Source organism: Vipera ursinii (genome assembly GCF_947247035.1).
Source record: "Vipera ursinii genome assembly, chromosome: 1".
Taxonomy (NCBI): Eukaryota; Metazoa; Chordata; class Lepidosauria; order Squamata; family Viperidae; genus Vipera; species Vipera ursinii.
The window spans coordinates 83529509-83547343 of NC_139512.1; the positions used below are offsets into that span (position 1 = coordinate 83529509).

Genomic DNA, 17835 nt, shown 5'->3' on the forward strand with positions numbered 1-17835 from the left:
TTGTACTTTTTATTGCAAATAGCAGAGATTGGTACCTTCTGCCTTAATTCAATTTCTTCAACTGAAAGCATTTATATACATATATGTGTGTGTGTGTGTGTGTGTGTGTGTGTCTATGTCTGTGTCTGTGTGTGTCTGTTTGTGTGTGTGTGTGTGTGTGTGTGTGTGTGTGTGTGTGTGTGTCCATACCAACAAGCACATTCAAGGATATGGTCATATCAGATCCATTTATTTCAGAAAATTAGGGTGATTCTGAAGTGTTCTTGTTCCGGTGTCCTCCACTGAGTGCAAAAGTTCCAAAGAGATACAACTAGTCCTTGACTTGCAACTACAGTTGAGCCCAAAATTTCTGTTCCTAAGCGAAACAGTTGTTAAATGAGTTTTGTCCCATTTTATAACCTCTCTTGCCATGGTTGTTAAGGGAATCACTGAAGCTGTTAAATTAGTAACACAGTTGTTAAGTTAATCTGGCTTTCCCATTGACTTTGCTTGTCAGAAGGTTGCAAAGGCAACCAAATAACCTCAGGACACGGCAACCGTCATAAATATGAGTCAGTGGCCAAGCATCTGAATTTTGAACACATGACCATGGAGATCCTGCAATGGTTGTAAGTCTGAAAAATTGTCATAAGTCACTTTTTTCACTGCCATTGTAACTTCAAATGGTCACTAAACAAACAGGTTTAAATCAAGCACTGCTTGTAGTCCAATGCGAAGTAGCCCAAATAGCCAAAAGCCAGCTGACCTGATACAGTAGTACTTGAAACTCTGCTGAATCCAAATTTCTCTTATCCCAGAAAGAGGGCAGAAACATGATTTTTGGACTGCCCCATTGGATTTTATGTGTTAGAATTTATTTTGGACTTGGGATTATAGCATAATGACTACTCTGTAATCTAGCTGGGTGTCAATGGTAGAAGACAGATTTGCTTAATAACCCCCCACGATTCTCTTACCAGCTTCAATGGTTCACATAACAACCATGGCAAAAATAAAGTAAATTTGGGGATGAGTCACTTAAAAACTGCTTTGCTTAACAACAGAAATTCCATTTGTGGTGGTAAGTCAAGGACTACCTGTTTTCTGATTTGGAGGGGGAAAAAAAGTTCAGGACATAATAAATAGTTAATAAATGAGCCATTGCACAGTGTCCTTTATTCTTAGAAAGTGATATAAATGAAATATGACCTTCTTTTATGAGGGCGCATAATAGGTGACACTAGGGAGCCACGGCTGCCTCTTCCAATGGAATACTTCTTTTCATGAAATAAAGTGCAGCCATTAAATGCTGGCAATTTAATTGAACAATAGTCCATGCCACTTTCCTAATCAAAGCTCTATATTCCATTCCCCCCCCCCTCTTCTGGGATTTTCAACTGGTAGTGCAGCATGGACAGTTCTGACCAAAAAAATGACATGTAATAAAAGAACTGAGTAGCCTCTTCCTAAGGCCTCTATTCCAATTGGCAGACTTTTTCCTTCCAGCTTAATTTTATAATAAGAGGAAACATCCCTGCGTAATACATTGCTTGACTTGATTATCTTCTGCCAATAGGTAAAATTCTTCTTTCTCATATAACTCTCATTTTGTTTTTCTGCAGAGTACACCCTGATCAACGAAAACTGTCCAGGTGCTGAATGGAATATCATGTGTCGGGAGTGCTGTGAATATGATCAGATCAAATGTGTGTGTCCTGGACAGAAAGAAGTAGTAGGATATACTATTCCTTGTTGTAGGAATGAGGACAATGAGTGTGACTCCTGCCTAATTCACCCAGGTGAGTTGATTTACTGTGCTGTTTTGATGTGTCCACCTGTACTCTTTTATTGTTTAATTTACATGCAGTAAAAATGCTTGTAGCTAGGTGGAGCATGCAGCCTGTTTTGTCTGCCAGATTTTGATGATTAATAGTTTTTTTTCCTCCTTAGAGATGGATGGATGCCAATACAAATGCTCACTGTGATGAAAGTTAATGCATATTGTTGCTAGCTTTTTTTCCTCACACAATAGAAACTCACATTTCAGGATTTTACCATGGATGCTTGGAAGCTCTCCAAAAAGTAAAGTCACCTTTGGCTTCAGTACTACATGGAGGCTACACTTCAGTCTCCAAGGTCTAGTTGGCACACTACCTTCTTTTTAAAAAGAGAATTATTATTGATCTCAAACTCAGCTGAGGAAAGCTTTTAAAATTGAAGATAAAGGATATGAAGAAGCAGTTTGCGAGACTGCAAAGAATATGTATCGATTAGGATTCTGCCTGATTTGAAACTTATTAAGAGGATGTGCTTCGGGCCAAATGGGATTGGCAGTGCAAGATCTCATTTAAACAGCCTTGTCCTCTTTTAGATTTTTCCAAATGAGCCTAAATAAGTTAAAGCTGCTGTAAGATTTAATGTTGAGGCATTAAAACAGCTGCATCTTTAATGTGACATATTAGCTCGTATGGTTTCCGGCTCTCGCAGAAGCAACTGGCTTAAAGAAATGTTGCATTTTCATTTCTATGTGCTCCAAAGCACGACTTCTAAATAGTTTTTGAATGACATTCAGCCTTCCTTTTTATTACAAATAAATAAATAAATAATAAATTTATGTTGAAATTTGCAAATGACTATGAATAGTCATTTGCTAATGTGTAAAATATATTCTGAACTCTTGTTCATAAATGTTACAGCAGAAACTAGTACTGAATCCTATCTAACCTTTGGGCCATCATTGGGGCGTTACTGAAAATAAAATTCTACTTGAGTTGATCTGAAATATAGGATGTTCAGGAAGTAAATTTCCCTTAAACAAGAGGATCCTCAGGAAAAAGAAGGGAGAGATCAATAGGAGAAAGTCTGGATGCTATAGCTATAGACATCTGTGAGTAATGGGAAGAAAGGCCAGGTGAAGAAACATACATTGTGGCATCATAACACAAACTCCATGACTTTAGTATGTGCATCTTACTTTAGAGTATAAACAAGGAAGACGGTGGTTGTGTTGTCGTGTCATCATGTCATCACTTTTTCAGTCATTGTAGACTACAGGAAAATTCATGTTTGTAATTTTTGTATCCAGCCCTCCTAATGGTATTTATATTCTCTCTCTTTATGTTTGGGTGTGTTTGGCTTAGATGAGTGTTTTGCTTGAAAGGACTTTCCCAAGCCACATTTTATACAGCCAAAGTAAAAACATTGGCTGTACGGTCTATAGTTTTCAGCTACCTCTCCGAGACACCCAAATGTAAGCATACGTTGAAAAGGATGTGCAGAGCTGCTCTTAAAAAAAAAAAAACACAAGAGCTTGCATGGAAAAACAGGATTGTGAGAGTAATGAATTGTGTACAGCAACCACACAGATACACTGAGTTGTGTAAAGAGTTTACGTAATTAAAGAGTTTTCTTCTTCTTTCAGGTTGCATGATTTTTGAGAACTGTAAGACCTGTCGCAATGGGTCTTGGGGAGGATCACTAGACAACTTCTACATCAAGGGCATTTATTGTGCAGAATGCCGAGCAGGGTGGTATGGAGGCGATTGCATGAGTAAGTATTGGTGAGAGATGTACTCACCACAAGGAGAGTTGATGCTTTGGCTCGGAAAGAAAAAAAAAAGTCTTCCTGTAGCTCATCCAGCAATGAGCTGCTAATGTCGAAGCAAAGAGCAATTCCTAATCCTTTTCATGACCATTGACACTCAGTTTGAAAATATAAGACAATATAGCCAAAGACATTTTTTTTAGAGGCTGGGAAATGATCTCATACTGAGCTATAGGCCAAAGGTATTTCTCCAATTCCTTTCCCAGTGTCCCAGAGCTCTAAGGACTCACAAACGTAGATGGTTATGGACAATGCTTTGTTTTCTATAACCCTTTGCTGCCATCTAATGGTTATCCAAATCTGCTCAGCACAGATCGGGTATCCTGGGTTCTGACCCAAGTGCCAAGTATTCTGCAGAATGCAGCCATTGCCAGAAAGAAGGAGGGAGGGAGCTGAAGGAGGCTTTCTAGGCTATCCTACAGTTTGTAGCAGGCAGTTTATAGATCTCTGGTTGATCAGGAAAATGGAAAGTAGAGCACTGTCAGCAGATGAATGTTCTGCCACTTCTTGAAGACTACAGGTGAATAAAAGCTTCTATCAACAACCCACTTACAGGTAACTATTATTATTATTATTATTATTATTATTATTATTATTATTATTATTATTATTATTATTAATTTTATTTATATACCGCCCTTCTCCCGGAGGACTCAGGGCGGTGAACAGGGCAGATATATAAAAAATACAAAAATACAAAAGTTAAAAGAAAATTAAACATATGCCCAACTAAAAACAGTAAATACATATATTAAAAATGACAATAAAAACCCAACCCATCCCCCATCAGGCCAGGCCGGCTTGTTCAAATAAGAGTGTCTTCAGTTATTATTACAGTTATATATCATTACCCTGATTTTTAATTTTTACTGCAGTGTTTTTCCTGATCAAAATAGGTCCTTATGCCTAATCTGAATATTTTTGGGTGGGGAGGGGGAAGTGCTTCCTTAGCAAAAGACAAATTGTTTTGGGTTTTTTGTTTGTTTGTATGTGGGTAGAATCATATATATGATGGGCAATCAGCAGGAATAGTTAACTGAAGAAAATGTAAGGAGAATATTCATTGTTGGATTTGTGGATAAAAATATACATATACCTTATATTTGCATTGGTATAAAATTAGACCTTATGGATTGAATGACCAAAGAAAAATATGTTAGTTGAGGAGCACAATCCTTTGCCCATGTCAAGGCCAGGAAATCCTTCTCTTTCTGTTTATTCGCTGCCTTGATCGTCGTACTAAGGTCCATCCTGTAAGTGGCGCACATGAGATTTGCCAGTACAAATAAAAATATAACCAGATTCTTGGGGGCGGGGGAGAATAATTTCTTAAAATAGCTTGTTACAGATTAATGAGAAACCATTGCATGTTCAAAGACTAGTAAGGATAATATGCAAAATGTCATCACTGCAGCCTTTTAAATGTTCTGCCTTTGAATATGGATGCAATACTGAGAGAATGAAATTAGTTCTGATTTAAAAAAAACAACAACCTGCATTGAATTGTGAGTTTCAGAAATAAGTTGAGCTAAGAGTAGATTGAATATAAATATGTGATTCTTTCACTGCAACCTATATTGTAAAATACTTCATTTCTTTAAAAATATGGTTCCCTTTTCGCTACCAGGAAAGGCACCGTAGGAATAGAGCAGTCCCATACAGAATTGCCAAAAGGTATGCCATTGAATTAAGTGGACCTTAATCTCAATTACTTGTGAATAGAGCTGTAAGTGCTAATTGTTATCAATTAAAACAAGGCAATTGTAAATTAAACTTTACAGACTAGCATTTGGTAAAGTAGCAATGAAGGTCTTGGAAAAGTTATCCAGATGTTGTGATGTGGCTATATCTAAAAATATCAGAAACGGACTAGGGTCAAATTATCCTATTTTGGACATATGACCCTGCTCTCCTCAGAAGTCAGGGAAAGATGGGGAAGGAAAGAGAAGATGAAGAACAGCAAGGTGGTGGAACATAAATTTACAGAGCCTTGGTGGAGCAGTGAACTAATGCCTCCTTAAGTAACACCAGCTGCCTGCAATTAGTGCAGGTTCGCATCCCACCAGGCTCAAGGTTGACTCAGCCTTCCATCCTTCCGAGGTAGGTAAAATGAGGACCCAGATTGTTGGGGAAAATTAAGCTGACTTTGTAATAATGCCGCTTGGGGGGGGGGGTGAAAGCCCTAATAAGCAGGCATATACATAGAATGAAGGCTACTGCTAAGCTTGTAAGCCGCCCTGAGTCTTCGGAGAAGGGCGGGATATAAATGGAATTTAAAAATAAATAAATAGAGCAGCTATGTGCACCATTGAAAGATTTGAATGGCCAGATTGAGAGTAGATCACCCTGAGGAAAATCAGTCAAATGCCTATAAATGCAGTCCATTTATACAATCAGTTATTTTCATTTACATATATCTATCATTCTCCATCACAAACAGCCAATCATGTAACATAGAAGGCAGATCCATCCTCATATTCTCCTCACTTCTTCCAGAAAGGATGAAAATGAAGAAAGGACAAGAATAGGATAGAGCTGGATTAAGGAACAAGGTTAATGGAAGGAGAGAGAACTGGGCTAACCGCTATATGTAGATAAGTCTTATTATATTATTTTCTGAAAGCAGTATTTTCACATTTGAGGTTATTAATCATTCTTTCTGGGCTACCATCTCGCTATAGCCATTTATTTTTAGTTTTTAGTAAAATGTTGAGAATTTCATCTTTGATCACTAGAATAGCTTCAGTTTCTCAAGTGGTTTTCATGAAACCAATTTCAGGCACTGGTGATTGATTGATTAGTTGCTGTTGCCTCTTGTTTTTTTCTGATGATGTGTCTCTAACCAAGTCCTTCAGGTCTTGTAATGATGCACCCATTGCCACTACAATTGTCTCCCTTAGGCACTGGTATCTATGCTGTAACTATTGTAATGAAGGCAGATACAATTAGACTTTTTAGTTTGTCAACCAGTAGTTCAGCTACAGCCCTAAATTGTATTAGTTTTTTTAACTGTATATATTATATACTATATATACCAGCTCCTGCCAGCCTAGCAGTTTGAAAGCATGTAAGTGCAAGTAGATAAACTGGTACCACTTCAGTGGGAAGGTGAGAGTGATCCATGGTGACATGCTGGCCGCCTTTGGACAGCTCTGGCTCAATGGCCTTGAAACAGAGATGAGCACTGCCTCCTACAGTCGGCAACAACTAGCAGAGTAAAATCTGCAGGGACTCCATGACTTTTATATACTAGACCGCCTGGTGTTCCTGTTATAATTAGTCATGAAGTTACTGGTAACATGTTTCAGAATAAGCATAGGCCAATCAAGTTCTGTATCATATACGATTACTTAGTATTTCTTTGGTGCCTTGTTCGTTTTGCTCTCTACTCAGGTAATTGAATTTTTTTGAAGAAGCCTTCCCCCCCCACCCGATAGCCTCTGTGACAGTGCTCATAAATCATTCTGATGATCTCTTGGAATTGGTGACATGTACCTATGAAATACATTCTTACTGTATTTATGTAACTGCATGTTTTAGTAATCCAGAAGCATTCTAAAAAACTTTAATCCTCAGCATTTTCTTTCCTTTTTACCAAGCTTCTTACTTAAAGTTACAGGTAGCCCTCAGCTATACAACTGTTCATTTAGTGACTATTTGAAGTTACAATGGCACTGAAAAAAGTGACTTACATCCATTTTTCACGCAACAGTTGTAGCATCCCATGGTCATGTGATCAAAATTCAGAAGCGTATTTATGACGGTTTCATGTGATCCCCTTTTGCCACCTTCTGACAAGCAAAGTCAATGGGGAAGCCAGATTCACTTAACAAATGCAGAGTTTCACTTAATCACAGTGGCAAGAAACATTGTAAAATGAGACAAAACTCACTTAACAACTGTCTTGCTTAGCAACATAAATTCTGGGCTTAATTATGATTGTAAGTCAAAGACTATCTTTATTGTCTGTTTTGAAGCGATTGTGTTCAACTTTCATTTTTCACGTATAAATAAATTAAAATGATAAGTTATTATTGCTAATTGGTTCAGCCCTATAAGTACCTCATACTAAACCCGTATACTTTATAAGTGTCCAACTTACTTTTTTGTTTGGGAATAAGCAACTTTGTGCGATGTGCAGAAAAAGAGTAAGTCAGCAAAACATTATAAAAGCAGGAGGAAAGAGAAAAGGAAATCTAATTACACCTGGTCCATGTAGTACAATTCACTATACTCCCCATATCTACCTTTGCAAATACTGTTGCTTCCCTCATGTTTGTACAGCAATTTTTACACTACCTTTTGTTCTTCAAACTCCCACATTTTCTCCATCCAGCATGCTTGTTTTGGATTCAGTCTTCATTTTATATGACAGCCTTTTCAAGTGAAGGTCTGGACTGGTCACTCACTTTTGTATTCAATCCATATTTCTTAATATCCATTTATACTGGACCATGTTTTACTGTAAAACCCGTTTGCGCTATATTCAGCTGACTTTAAAGTTTCACCTAACACACTCCACACTCACTTCATTTACAAGTACACTCTTCTACGTAGCAGCTTTTACTTTGTTTAGCTTTTATATCTTGCAACAGCCCCCATACTGGTATTCCTCAAATTACAACCACAAATTGGAATTTGTGGAATACTGGAATTTTGGTCATCAAGCGATGCGATCATTAAACAAGTCATGCGACTGAACCCAATTTGGTGACCATTTTACCATGGTTGTTAAGTGAATTACCGTGGTGGTCTTTGCTTGGCAGAAGCTGACTGGAAAGATTGCAAATCACAATCATGTGTCCATAAGATGCTACAGTGTTTGCAAATGGGAGTACCCAAAACACACAAATTACAATCATATGATGGGGGTGGGTGGGCTATGCAAGGGTCATAACTTTGAGGATAGGCTCCAAGTCACTTTTTCTGAGGTTGACATAATTTTGAACTATTATTTAAAAAATGGTCTGAGGACTATCTGCATTTCCCAGTTTCTACTGCTTTCTGCCAGCATTTGCACCACACAGTTTAACATTTGCTGCAAATCCTTTGGGTGTTCAAGTCAACTATGTGGCATTGTCTACATATGAAAATACACATATTTACATTATAAATCAATGCATTTCTAATGTTACTATAAGCATAATTATCCATAAATATATTAAAGAATCAAGGAGATGCTGCACTCTCGTATCTTATTCTCTGTTGAATATTGAATAATTCACCCAACATACCATTTATTCTCAGGCATGTTTTTTTTCCAATTTATGCTACTCTTACTGCATTCAGGAGCCAGCATTTATATCTAAAGTTCTGGCACTATTTATGTTTAAATCTGTAGTTCTGTCTTGTACGGTCGATTTTATGGTCATCTGTTTAAGAAAAAAATTATTGGTCATATTTAGAAGCATTTATTAAGTGCATTTAGTAATTCTTTCGCCTCAGGCAAAAAAATATGTTCCAGAAAGTTTTGCCATCTTTTTTCCAGACACAAAAAGAACAGTGATGGTGATAGCCTACCAGAATTGATTCCTTTCCACTCTCTCCCCTTCCTAAACACCCCTCCTTCCTCTTTCAAGACAAGACAGGATTTATGTTCAGCATTTAAATTATTCTCAATACTTCCCAAATCTCTCTCTCTCTCTCTCTCTCTCTCTCTCTCTCTTTGTCTCTCTCTCTCTGTCTGTCTCTCTCAGATTTTGAAATAAAAGTATGTTTCGGTTGGGAGCTGCCTGGCTGATAATATCAAAGGATGGGCAGGTATCGTGTATCCCTCTCATGGATGGATTAGAAACAGGACAATGACAATCGGATTTGATCATGTATATTTTTCAGGCAGACATAGTTTGTGGCAAATAGGAGCTTGTTTCTCTGGAGCATTCTTTGAATGGCTCTCTCTTTAGCCTTTGGACCACCTGCCTTGTTGGCCAGTCCTACTTCCTTGGCAGAAATGTTCCACAAGTTCAAATTGTACTGTTCTCCAAAGAAAGGTGCATTCAGTATTCCTTGCATGGCTTTGCACCAATTCTTTCTTGCCAATGGCAAGAGAAAGAAAGGAAACAGAAAAGCCCCATTGTGATGGAAAGGGAATGTTCTCAGAGGTGATTCAAGGACCTTGTCAATCCTTCTGAAGAAGATTTCCTGCAGCTTTGTCTCAGGTTGTTTTGAGAGGAGAGCCAGCAACTGTGCTACATTTCCTCTCCCCAGTGTGGGAAGCTACATTAGTTTCCAGCGGATCCTGGCATATCTCAACAGCATCCTAATGACAGTCATGGGGGCAATGTAATTAATTCTCCAGTTTTTCACATCAGGAGCTAAGAAGCCCTGGTGTGGAATGAAGCACTTATGACAGACCCTTCTGAGCTTGTTTTGTGCTTTATTGGAGTCTACATAGCTGAGGGTAATTGAGGGTAAACTGGCAAATGATTTGCACTTGTAGGAATGGACAAATCTTAGCAAGGTAGAACCATACAGGATACAGGAAATACCGAGATAGGATAGTGGGTGTGTTACTGAAGAAGATTCAACCACATCACTGTTCATTAGAGGAGCCTCTTACTTGGAGTTTTCTAAATGTGTGTTAAGAATTCACAGAATTTCAATGCAAACACATCTTGGAATGGCACCAGTTCCTCTTAATGACCATGATTCCATAAAAGTTCTCCTGATCAACTATTTTGGAAGGAGCTAAGCAAGAATGCTATTGTGTTACAGTTATTACCAGCCAATACCAAAATAATAGTTTTACATTCTGTACCATCTTTGGGCTCCTTGTATGGTTGGTCTGTTTGTGTATTAGAACTTAAGACTGGAAAAAAAACCTGTGTCATTCCTTTTGTCATTTTTGCCACAGAAAATTCATGTAAGCAATTACGGTACTTTTGGTGGGGAAAGCAAGAAAAGTGCTATTGTGGTTGGTTGTAGACAGACAGAGGTTTTGGCATTTTTATCTATCTATTGTGTCCTTCCCAAGGACCTGGGATAGGCAGATGTTGTTTAACAGTGTTAAAGGTGTCGTTGCAGGATGTTAAGCTCTTCCAAGCAAAGCTGCCTTTTGCAATTGGACAGATAGAAATATTGCTAATGTGCAAATTTTCTAAGTGCCCTCTAAGATTTTTTGGTATGTCACCCAGTGTGCTGATAACCAGTGGGACCATGGGGTGTTTATGCTATACAGATAATCCTTGACTTACAACAATTCACTTAGTGACTGTTTGAAGTTACAACTGCACTGCAAAAAGTAACTTATGACCATTTTTCACACTTATGACCATTGCACACTTAAGGTCATGGAGATGCTTGTCAACCAACTCACATTTATGACAGTTGCAGTGTCCCAGGGTCATGGGATCTTCTTTTGCAACATTCTGACAAGTAAAGTCAATGGGCAAACCAGATTCCCCAGTAACAACTGCGTTACTAATTTAACAACTGCACTGATTCATTTAACAAATGTGGCAAGAAAAGTAAAAAATGGGGCAAAATTCACTTAACAAATTTCTCACTTAGTAACATAAATTTTGGGCTCAATTGTGGTTGTAAATTGAGGACTACCTGTATAATCTTTCAGCTTCAATTTTCAGGTCATGATACTTTGCTGTCTTCTCCAATTCTTTGTCTTCTACTATTCCCTGGTATTGTTACAGCAATTATCCACACTTTCTTCTTTTCAACCACAGTTTAATCTGGTGTGTTATATGTCAAGATTTGTGCCACTTATTAACCAGTTGCTGATGTCTCTTTTATTCAATACTTCATTTAGTTGCTTAGTCATGTAAATAATGCAATTCATTATTTCCAGGAAATGTCTAGTTTTTACTCATGTTCATTCAATTTTTAACCATTTCTGCTGCTATTATTAGTTCTTCCATTCAATTTTTACTAAGTTCATCTTCAAATTCTGTTATCCATCCAGTTCTTTTATTATAATACCTTTAAGTTTCCCATTGATCTTTCCAAAACTGGATTGCTTTCTTTTTGCTTGGTTTTCCATTGTCAGAATTCCTATTGCTATATGTTGGCAGAATTTATTTATTTATTTATTTATTTATTTATTTATTTATTTATTTATTTAGATTTTTATTTAGATTTTTATCTAGATTTTTAGAATCACTTTTGATCTGATTGAAATACCTGATTTTGCTCAATTTGTGCCTTGTATCATTGTGCCCAGCTATTGTTTTTATTTGTTGCTTTATTTCCAGAGCTTATTTTTTAAGTTAAGCCATTTTTTAAAATTGGGGTTGCCTTGATCCACACTTCCTTCACTTTTTTGCCTTTCATGTTCTTTAAGTTATTCACATCTGATCTTAATTTCTTTATCTTGGTCTCCAGTCAGATCTTCCATTTTGGGATTGAATATGATTTTGCATTTGGATTTCTAATTTTAATGCGTAGTTCTTCTGTTACCACCACTGCTGTACTATGGGCAAGCTGATAGTTCGGTCCAATAGTTGTTGTTTTAATCCTTGCACATTCTTCATTATCAGTGCCAGGTCTTTTTTGGATGCTATTTTCAATGCTGGCAGTCTTTGTCTTTCTACCAGTAATTCTGCATAGCCATAATTTTCTTGTAGGAAATATTTCCTAGCAGAACAATTAATCAGTGGAACAACTTGCCTCCAGAAGTTGTCGGTGCTCCAATACTGGAGATTTTTAAATAGAGATTGGACAACCATTTGTCACAAATGGTATAGAGCAGGCATGTCAAACTGCTAGCTGGCTGGCCAGATGCGTCATGCCAAAACCATATCCATCCCATTGCCGGCAATGGGGAAAAAGGTCAAGATACGTCATGTGACGTCACATGATGTTGCGAGTTTGACATGCCTGGTATAGGGTTTCCTGTGTGAGCGGGTGTTGGACTAGAAGACCTCCAAGATCCCTTCCAACTATGTTTTTCTGTTATTCTTGATGAGGAGTCAGTTCATAGGTTGTTTCAATGTTGGGCTTCCCTTGTTCTGTTATTATTATTTCTTCTAAGTTATCATTTCTGTAGTTCAAATTAGATGTTTCCTCTACATTTCCAATTGTTGTTATCCACATTTCTTCTGTTATTCTACTATTGTTTTCTGGGTCTTCCATTTTCACTATTTTTCTGAATCTCTTCCAGTTTTGCATCCCTGACTGTGTTACTTCTGGTAATGAATCTTCTCTTATCTGCTAATTGTTGTTTAGTGACACTTAAGTCTGGATAAATTGTTTTCCACAGTTCAAATATTTACTTTAAGTAGCCCCACTTTGGTGGTTCTGATTTATTATAGCAGGCCATAATGCTGCAATTTTTAAACAAGGTATACTTTTGTCTTGTCTATGGCTATTGTTCTTCCAAAAAGACTAAGCCCTGGTTACCAGCTCCTAAGCCACATTGCCCACTTGTCAAAAGCTGCCCAGGAACTTGAATATCTAATATGATGAATGTGTGTTGATCAATCTGGTATGGTATTTTTTTTCTATTTCTCACCCTGGATTGGTGAGATACACTTAATCTGGTTCTTCCACTAAGACCTGTTTCGCATGGGTGACCATTCTGTTAGTATGGATTATGATCAGCATAGCTCTCAAACTCATCAGAGCACTATAAGCCCCTCCCCCACACCAAAGGACTACTCTTGGAAGGATTATTAAGTACACAACAATGTGAAATCACAGCTACCAGCTCTTTAGCTGGTGTTGGCCTTCATTTGCCTTGAGTTCTTCCCAAGAACCTAAGATATCATCATGTATTGGTGTAGTATACGTACAAATCCAAGCAGATGTAACTGACAGATGGAAATTAGCAGAAGATATACAGTACCTGTCCCATTTCTTCCCATTTCCAGTTGACCTAAGCCAAATGGGGCCAGTCAGTGGGACAAACTGAGATGTACACACCAAAAAACAAAAAAAAACAAAAAGCAAACCCATGGTATTTGAAGTGTGGAAGATTACTTGCAATTCTGTGCAGAGCTCACAGGAGCAAAACAGTGGTTATGCTTTTTTATGAGCTTTTCTTCGGAAGAACCTACAATGTACCCATGTTTGTAGGGTGAGTGTAGTAGTAACATCATTGCCTTGCAATGAATGGGCTCACTGAGCAGTAGTTGTGCTTTGAACAGCGACCTGGAACAAGCTTGAGGGTTGACTGAGTTTTCTTTTTCTTTTTTTTTTATTGAAAAGTTTTAAAATACAGTTTTCCTTTAAAAAACTGAGTTTTCTTTAGTTTCATATAGCCATGATGGACAGGCCAAGAATCTGCTGTGAAGTTTTGGAAATTCCATGCAGGCAATAATAGGCTCTTTATAGGATATCTTGTATGTCTTGTGGTTGGCTAGGTTGGAAAAACATGCTCAGGCTACATTCATACCTAAAAAGAAGATTTTCTAATGTGCACATGACCAATAACTTATCTTTTGGCATTGTTCCTGAGATAATTTTTTTATAAATATGTGAATTTTTTCCCCTTCCCTTTAGGGTGTGGACAGGTTCTCAAAGCTTCCAAAGGTCAGATTTTATTGGAGAGCTATCCGCTGAATGCCCAGTGCGAATGGATTATACATGCCAAACCTGGATTTGTGGTTGAATTAAGGTAGGATGTTAATATACTGAGTTTTCTTTTCATATTTGTGGAAAAAGATGTGTTGAGGCATCAGTCTAATATTTCAAACCTGGCACCAAGGAATTTTTGCTGCCTCCTTCCCAGAGCCATTATTTTCAATCATGGAATACAAAATATTTAAATAAATAAATGCCTGTCTTTGAATTTCTGCATCAGTTTAAAAACATTAAAAATAAATGCAACGGGTCCATCTTTATTAATGGAAAATCATTCCATGGATGAACTGGAAACTGTTCTGTACCAGCCTGCTACCGGCCCTGCAGAAAAGGCAGGGACAACCCCTTTTACAAGAAGGCAAGAGGCAGGAACTAAGCCTGCCAAATTTATGGATACAAAAGCAAACAGAACAAGACATGAACCATGAAACAGGAGCTATTCAAGCGCTTGCCTTCAGCAAACCAGCCCTCCCACGCATTCCCCTTTTATACAGTTCAGGGCGTGGCTTCTCTCTGCCTCCTTCCGAGGTGCCCCATTGCCTTCCTCTGTTTACTCCTGATTGACTGCCTCCTGCGTCGGGCGTCCTTGAACAGGGCCAGCTGTGGGTCATCTTCATCCACGCTGTCAGTCTCACACAGCTGGGTCTGCGTCGTGACCAGGTGGGAGGGGCCTGGCTGAGGGCTCTGTGGAGCCTCAATATTATTCTCAGCAAGCTCTTCAACACCCCCCTCCTCCTCCTCTGAGTCATCCGACCCAACTGCCGAACCCACAGGCTGACCCTGAATCACAACAGAAACTTCTTCATGAAGGTATATGCTCTGCTATTGAAGCATTATTTCTCTACATTTCTATGGAGATTCCCAGTCATGGTTGTCCCAAAGATGCTTTTTCGAAAGGCAACTGGACTTTCCTTGTTTTCCTTGAAGGTGTTTCACTTCTCATTCAAAAAGCTTCTTGGATGAGAAGTGAAATATCTCCGAGGAAAACAAAGGAAGTCCAGATGCCTTTTGAAAGAAGCACCTTTGGGATTTTTTCCTCTACGTTCTCCTCCAGTCTCAAAATGAGTCTTCTTGAGGTCAGGAATTATGAGGAAGTCTGGAAGAGGGTTGTTCGTATTATAGAAGCTTCCTACAGACTTGAATGAATGTTGGTAGTACAGTAATTTTACTTATTAACTCTGTTTTATGTAATTTGCAAAAATGCAGGTGAAAAACCTGCACAGAAGCAAAGTACACAGAAGCAAAGTAGAAATTCAGTGTTATAGAACAAATAGTGCAGACATATAATTTTGGCATCTGAATTTGTCTCGTTCTGTCTCTTTCTCTCCGGTCAAGGTTTGCTATGCTGAGTCTAGAGTTTGACTACATGTGTCAGTACGATTATGTGGAAGTCCGTGATGGGGACAGTGTGGACAGCAAGTTAATTAAACGCTTTTGTGGCAATGACAGGCCTCTCCCAATACGAAGCACTGGCTCCTCCCTTCATGTCCTTTTTCATTCAGATGGTTCCAAAAATTTTGATGGATTTCATGCAGTTTTTGAAGAAATTACAGGTAAGAAGCATGTCATAGAAGATACTTTTAACTAAAATAGCTTGATCTTAGAATCTTTTTCACTTTTTAATGCTATTGAAATACTTTATATTGAAATCCTGATATGAAAGCAAGCTCAATTACAATTGTAAAAATTGTGATGCATGGCTGATTTTATCTACCATCAACCCAATTTTTCTAGTGGGTTTTTTTTCATAACCAATTCTTGGAAGCTACAAAGATGCATTCTTTTTTTATTAAAGAGTTTTAAAGTTTTACAATACATTTTAAAACATAAACATAACATACATTATCCAATACATTTAAAACATAACCCCAATTCCCCTCCCTACCCCTACCCCCCCCGACCTCCCAGAGCTGAATACAGGGTATTGCCTTTAACAAACTTAAACTAAAATATGCTAAATAACTATAATTAAACTTCAAGTCCTATCGCACTTTAACTCCCTTAAACATAACTAAATAATAACACGTCTTATAATTCTAATAATAATTATACTCATACTAATACATATGCTAAATGAAACTTTTTAGTCCTATATTTATTCTGTATAAAATTAATCCATCTTCTCCAATCCAGTATATATCTCTGTTGTGATTGGTCTTTCAAATATGCTGAGATTTTTGCCATTTCTGCCAAGTTTGAAACTTTCAAAGTCCATTCTTCTATAGTAGGCAGTTCCTCCTTCTTCCAATATTGCGATACCAAAAGTCTTGCTGCCGTTATTAAATGCAACATCAATTTAGTCTCTATCATTGTGCAATCTGTAATAATACCCAACAAAAATAACTGTGGAGAAAACCTTATCTTTTTCTTAAATATCTTCTGCATATTCCACCAAATTTTAATCCAAAAAGCTTTAACCTTTTTACAAGCCCACCATATATGATAATACATTGCATCATCACAACCACACCTCCAACATTTAGGCTGATAATTTGGATACATACATGCTAATTTTTTAGGATCTAAATGCCATCTATAAAACATTTTATAAAAGTTCTCTCTTAAGTTTTGTGCCTGTGTAAATTTTACATTTCTGACCCAGATTTTTTTCCAAGTATCCATCGTAATTGGCTCTTGAATATTCTGGGCCCATTTTATCATACAATCTTTAACAAGTTCCATTTCAGAATCTATTTCTATCAATGCATTATATATCCTTTTTATATGCGCTTGACTTTGATCTCTAATTTGTTTTACCAAATTTACATCTGATATCGAGATGCCAATTTTCTGATCTTCTTTCCATCTAGCTTGTATCTGGCCATACTGAAACCAAGTCTGTACTATTTTTTCCTCTTTTAAAATATTAAATGGCTTTAATTGCCATACATTCCTTTCCAGTCTAAGGATTTCTTTATATGTAGTCACATCATGTTTAAATCCCACATTTATATTTTCTATCACATGTTTAGGTATTGCCCAAATTGGTATTTTATAACTTAACTTATATCGATATTTTTTCCAAACTCGCAACAGGGCATACCTTAATATATGTGTCTTAAAAACATTATCCACCTTTTTATCATACAATAAATAAGCATGCCAGCCATATAACAAATCACACCCCTCAATATTCAATAATCTCCCTTCTGTTAAATTAAACTACCGTAATTACTAATTGATGATAAAGCCGCAGCCTCATAATATAATTTAAGATTGAGCACTTTAAGACCACCTCTTTCACGTATATCTTGCATTATCTTAAATTTAACTCTCGGTCTTTTCCCTGCCCAAATAAATTTATTAATACCTCTCTGCCATTCCTCCAAATTTGAATCTTTTTTAAGTATAGGAATCATTTGAAACAAAAATAAAAATTTTGGCAAAACATTCATTTTTACTGCTGCAATTCTTCCCAATAAAGACAATTGTAATTTTCTCCAGCTATCTAATTCTTTTTGTATTTTTAACCATAACAATTCATAATTCAAGGTGCTGGTTATTACCTATAAAGCCCTACATGGCTTGGGTCCGGGCTATTTGAGGGAACACCTGCTGCCGGCATCAAACGCCCTTCGCCCAGTGCGCTCCCACAGGGAGGGTCTGCTCAGGGTGCTGCCGGTGAGAGATTGCCGGCGGGTGACACCCAGGGATAGGGCCTTCTCAGTGGGAGCGCCTGCCCTCTGGAACCAGCTGCCGGTGGAGCTGAGAACTGCCCC

The 17835-nt window shown here is 37.6% G+C and overlaps 1 protein-coding gene across 1 annotated transcript in view; it reads left to right on the plus strand.

The window, feature by feature from the left end:
• The first annotated feature begins 1633 nt into the window (after positions 1 to 1633).
• The window catches only part of PAMR1 (peptidase domain containing associated with muscle regeneration 1), a 61451-nt gene continuing 45249 nt past the window's right edge, over positions 1634 to 17835 (plus strand). Inside the window, exons 1-4 of the mRNA XM_083356403.1 lie at positions 1634 to 1778; positions 3401 to 3529; positions 14036 to 14150; positions 15452 to 15669. Coding sequence (XP_083212529.1) covers positions 1649 to 1778; positions 3401 to 3529; positions 14036 to 14150; positions 15452 to 15669 — 592 coding nt within the window. The 5' untranslated portion in view covers positions 1634 to 1648. The remainder of the gene's footprint in view (positions 1779 to 3400; positions 3530 to 14035; positions 14151 to 15451; positions 15670 to 17835) is intronic.